Source organism: Lepisma saccharinum, unplaced genomic scaffold (genome assembly GCF_977018435.1).
Source record: "Lepisma saccharinum unplaced genomic scaffold, izLepSacc3.1 HAP1_SCAFFOLD_668, whole genome shotgun sequence".
NCBI lineage: Eukaryota > Metazoa > Arthropoda > Insecta > Zygentoma > Lepismatidae > Lepisma > Lepisma saccharinum.
This window is the reverse complement of record NW_028143339.1, coordinates 121,265-127,000: the sequence shown is the minus strand read 5'-3', so window position 1 is coordinate 127,000 and position 5,736 is coordinate 121,265. Positions and strand designations below refer to the sequence as shown.

The following is a 5,736-nucleotide window of genomic DNA, read 5'->3' as shown; positions in this document are numbered from 1 at the left end:
GTTGACAACATTATCAGTATTTGACATGCAAATCTAGAATATGCTCAATCGAAAAAAGAAAATATTATATAAAACTGCAAATTATTGAGAAAAAATATACCAATAAAGAATTTAAATACGTAACTCAACAATCGTTAACGACTGAAATGTCAAATAACGTTTATTTGGAAGAGAAAATCATAGAATTTTTTTTAACCAAAGAACAAGAAAAACATTTCACCTTAGTAGATCTCAATGTGTGCTCCTTTGGTGGCACGAGAAACATCAAGGCAGTACTCAAACTCCATTCAAGTGTTCTTCAACATTTGATGAGTGATGGAGCCACATGCATCAATAATTCTTTCACGGAGATCATTGAGGTCTTGCACAGGTGTTTGGTAAACCATAGTCTTCACATAACCCCAAAGGAAAAAGTCCAAAGGAGACAAGTCTGGTGACCGTGGTGGCCATTTAATGGGTCCACCCCTCCCAATCCAATTACCAGCGAAAATGTTATTAAGGAAGTTAGTAACACAACGGGAATAATGTGGGGGGCCCCATCCTGCTGAAATATGTACCCATGAGGTATACGAGGTACAGCATACTGTTGCAACATTTGCAGGTAACTTACACCTGTAACTGTAGCTTCCTCAAAGAAAAAGGGCCCAATTATGGAATCTCGTGTCAAACCACACTACACATTCAACTTTGGGCTGTCGCGTTCATGTTCAACAACTGCATGGGGATTCTTCTCACCCCATATTCTACAGTTATGTCCATGCATTTTTCTGGAAATGTGGAAGGTAGCCTCATCTGAAAATGTTACGCGTGTCAGGAATTCATTGTCATCATCAATGCATGATAGCACTTCACTAGCATAATCAAATCTAGCGGGTTTATCACTGCACTTTAGTTTCTGAACAAGTTGTAACTTGTAAGCTCTAAGCCTTAACCTTTTATGTACGATATCATCCACAGTAGAACGTGGAATTTGAAGTTGAGAACTGGCACATCTCACAGATGTATGCGGGCTTCTCTGGAAAGCTTCCTGAACTGCAACCAACCTCGCTCATACGCTTCCGACCACTACCTTTGTTCCTCGACAATGACCCTGTTTCCAGCAATTGTTTATGCCATTTAACAATGTAATGACATTCTGGTGCTTCCTGTCCATATTGTTACCGGAATCTTCTTTGTACTGTTACAGGAGACTTCAATTCTGCAAACCAAAAGCAGCACTCACTTTCTGATGAACAGTAAACAGCGCCATTGTACAGACTACTCACGAACAAAGCCACGCATGCGCTTAATTATGTTATGATTTTTTCCCTTCTGGTGGTAAAAAAATCCTTTCTTCCCTCTTCCAAATAACTGTTATTTGACATTTGTATCGTTAACAATTGTTGAGTTATTTAAATTCTTTATTGGTATATTTTTTCTCGGACACACTGTACAACAAAATTAATGCAAGAAATAGAAGTTAACCACACAACTATATTTATTATTTTTCTGACAGGAGAATTCAACTAATGATGGTTCACTATGGGATATGTATATGGATAGAATATTAAAGTATATTAGAGTATATTTTGGATGCAATATTATCAGTGCAAATTAATGCATCAAGTAAAAATAAGTGGAAAAAACACACACAAAAAACCTGAGATGCAAGTAAATGAGTAATTTTTATGATTTTGCAAATGTAGCAGTAATTTAGCAAAGTATCTTAGGTGCTATTATATGGGGGTAGAAAATTTTTGATTCATATGTATATATGTATGTGTGTGTTTATAGCTATATAGGATATATATGCTGTCTCTAGACAGTTAGTATAATTCCACCCCTCCTCTGGAAATTTCTTAATACCACACTGCAGTTACCCAATAGAAATCCCACCCATGCTTTAAAATGGCACATTTAAAGCATGTTGACAGTAGTTGTAAGATGGAAAACCTTTATTCCATGATGCAGGCTTTTTAGCAGAGCAAACAATTGTTCATGGCTTTTCCTGATCCAAAGTACAAAGCAAATAAGGAAACTTCATCCCTTGGTGTCACATATTATTATAGAGCAATCACAGCAACTGATGTGCAACCACAGTGCAGAACAGTTATTTTGACAAAATCCTGTTTCCCTACTGGTTGATTTGGGGACGGTGATTTTGAACATCATTGCTTCCAAACACTAGGCCTAATTGGTTGTTTGACTGTGAGTTCCTTCGTAGGGAAATGTGGCAACAGAGGATCACTGCCATAAAGGCAGTTCTTGCACCGGATATAAGAACAGCGGTCCTGTAATATTTGGAAATTTTTTGCATGTTACGTTTTGAACATTTATACAAACAAATTTATTGAAAATTATCTTCTTAATGTCAAGAAATTTTAAAGAAGCTGTTATCAGCGTTCTTGTCCCTCGTTTTCACATGGTGCTGATATTTATAGTTTACTGTTGTGTAGTACAGTAATATTAGACTTGTTGTGTTGCATGTTTAATGCCTACTCCTGAAATTAGCAAGTAGATAAATCAGTTTATCTTGTGACTGCAATCTATAATTGTTCACATTGAAGAATTTAATGAAGTTAGTATTGGTGATAGTAAAAGGAGTGAAAGTCACAGTAATGTTATCTTGGCATCTGAGGTAAGCAATTATTAAAGTACAGTCTCATTTCTTGATAGCACAGAAAACTAGATGCTACTCCCTTAAAGTATTTTGTACTGCAGATATTAGTAATTATTTTAGAAGCACACCTACATTTGTATGTTCATTTTTTTTCAGATGCTTGAACAAGAGCTATATGGAAGGACAGGTCCAAGATGTTCCAAAGTTATTTACCCATTTACCAATATCTGCAGGAAAAATGAGTGAACAAGAGCAACCAAAAAATAATCCAGAATATCTAAGTGAAGAAGGGATAGTAGAGGCTGAAACTTCAAAATTGTCTAAAACCAAGGGATATATTGAAGATGACAAGGGTGATAACAGAAGAAAGCAATATATTTGTTCCTTGTGCACCAAAAGTTTCTTCAAAGAAGAACATTTGAATAAACATATAAGGGTTCATACAAGAGAGAAGCCTTTCAATTGTTCAATATGCAAGAAACATTTTGAATATGAACATGATCTTAATAGACATATGAAAAAGAAGAAACCTTTTAAGTGTCCAATTTGCAAAAATAATTTTGCATGTGAAGGAGATCTTCAGATGCATGGGAGAGTTCACAGCCAAGAAAAGCCTATCAATTGCACAATTTGCGAAAAAAAAATTGCACATAAATATTACCTTAAAATACATAGGAGAACACACACAAAAGAAAAACCTTTTAAGTGTGCAATTTGCAACAAACATTTTGCCCAAAAACATAACCTTCGTAGACACATGAGAATACACACAAAAGAGAAACCTTATAATTGTTCTATTTGCAGCAAAGTGTTTTCCTGCAAGGAACTGCTTAATGTACATATGAGGACACACACAAAAGAAAAACCTTTTAAGTGTACAATTTGCAACAAAGATTTTGTCCAAAAACAACACCTCGATAGACACATGAGAATACACACAAAAGATAAACCTTTTAATTGTTGTATTTGTAGCAAGGACTTTTCCTACAAAGACTCACTTAATATACATATGAGGACACACAGAAAAGAAAAACCTTTTAAGTGTGCAATTTGCAACAAAGATTTTGCCCAAAAACCTTACCTTAGTAGACACATGAGAATACACCCAAAAGAGAAACCTTTTAATTGTTCTATTTGCAGCAAAGTGTTTTCGTTCAAGGAACCGCTTAATATGCATATGAGGACACACACAAAAGAAAAACCTTATAAGTGTACTATTTGCAACAAAGATTTTGTCCAAAAACGTCACCTTAATATACACCTGAGAATACACACAAAAGAAAAACCTTTTAAGTGTGCAATTTGCAACAAAGATTTTGCCCAAAAACCACACCTCAATAGACACCTGAGAATACACACAAAAGAAAAACCTTTTAAGTGTGCAATTTGCAAGAAAGATTTTGCCCAAAAACCACACCTCAATAGACACATGAGAATACACACAAAAGAAAAACCTTTTAAGTGTGCAATTTGCAATAAAGATTTTCCCCAAAAAAGTTATCTTAATATACACATTACAGTACACACAAAAGAGAAACCTTTTAATTGTTCTATTTGTAGCAAAGAGTTTTCCTACAAAGTCTCACTTAATACACATATGAGGACACACATAAATGAAAAACCTTTTAAGTGTACAATTTGCAATAAAGATTTTTTCCGAAAACCTAACCTTAATATACACATGAGAACACACACAAAAGAGAAACCTTTTAATTGTTCTATTTGCAGCAAAGTGTTTTCCCACAAGAACTCGCTTAATACACATATGAGGACACACACAAATGAAAAACCTTTTAAGTGTACAATTTGCAATAAAGATTTTTTCCGAAAACCTACCCTTAATATACACATGAGAACACACACAAAAGAGAAACCTTTTAATTGTTCTATTTGCAGCAAAGTGTTTTCCCACAAGAACTCGCTTAATACACATATGAGGACACACACAAAAGAAAAACCTTTTAAGTGTACAATTTGCAACCAAGATTTTGCCCGAAAAGATTATCTTAATATACACATGAGAGTACACACAAAAGAGAAACATTTTAATTGTTCTATTTGCAGCAAAGTGTTTTCTCACAAGAACTCGCTTAATACACATATGAGGACACACACAAAAGAAAAACCTTTTAAGTGTACAATTTGCAACAAAGATTTTGCCCAAAAACCACACCTCAATAGACACATGAGAATACACACAAAAGAGAAACCTTTTAATTGTCGTATTTGTAGCAAAGAGTTTTCCCGCAAAGACTTGCTTAATATACATATGAGGACACACACAAAATAAAAACTTTTTAAGTGTTCAATTTGCAACGAAGATTTTGCCAAAAATAACACAACCTTAATAGACACATGAGAATACATGCAAGAAAGAAACCTTTTAAATGTTATATTTGCATCAAAGAATTTTCCTACAAAGACTCACTTAATAAACATATGAGGGCACACACAAATGGAAAACCTTTTATGTGTACAATTTGCAACAAAGATTTTGCCCCGAAAACAACACCTTAATGTACACACAAGAGTACACACAAAAGAAAAAACTTTTCATTGTTTAAAATATGACAAGTATTATACCCATAAATGTATATGCTTACTAAACATGTGAAGAATACAATAGAATAGAACCACAAAAACCATTTGCACACAGGCAATTGTGGTTTGGCGCAGTGAGTGTTTCTGAGTATAAATCTCTGGTAATTCTTGTCATTCTGTGCATATATCATTTGGGATGGGATCCACAGCTCTATATTATACAAATCTATACTTCATGTCTACAACTATGGTGCCACCATTTTATTAATTGAGATCTCAACCATCCATTCTAATGGCACTGTGCAAACCTGATTTGATAGAGTTGTTAGAAAGTAACCATTCAGGATGTGGTTTTTTTAAATAGCAAGCCATTACTTAAGAATTTATTTTTTAGCCAAAGTACCAAGCAAAGAAAGAAGCTTCATCACCAGTAGGAGTAACTGGTTTTAAAGCTTCCCTATTTTGATGCATTTTTATTAATTCATGATAATTATTATCACTCGTATTATTCAAGTTTGATCAACAGACTGATCTCCCTCACCATGCAATATTTACCTGCGATACCAATGTCTATGACAGAGTGGTTAGCACAGCAC

The 5,736-nt window shown here is 34.4% G+C and overlaps 1 protein-coding gene across 1 annotated transcript; it reads left to right on the top strand.

Moving 5' to 3' along the window:
- The first annotated feature begins 4,232 nt into the window (after window positions 1-4,232).
- On the top strand, window positions 4,233-5,454 carry LOC145983121 (uncharacterized). The gene has a single exon (XM_083116402.1). The coding sequence runs from the start codon at window positions 4,281-4,283 to the stop codon at window positions 4,887-4,889; it is 609 nt and encodes a 202-aa protein (XP_082972528.1). The 5' UTR covers window positions 4,233-4,280; the 3' UTR covers window positions 4,890-5,454.
- Window positions 5,455-5,736: the final 282 nt, after the last annotated feature.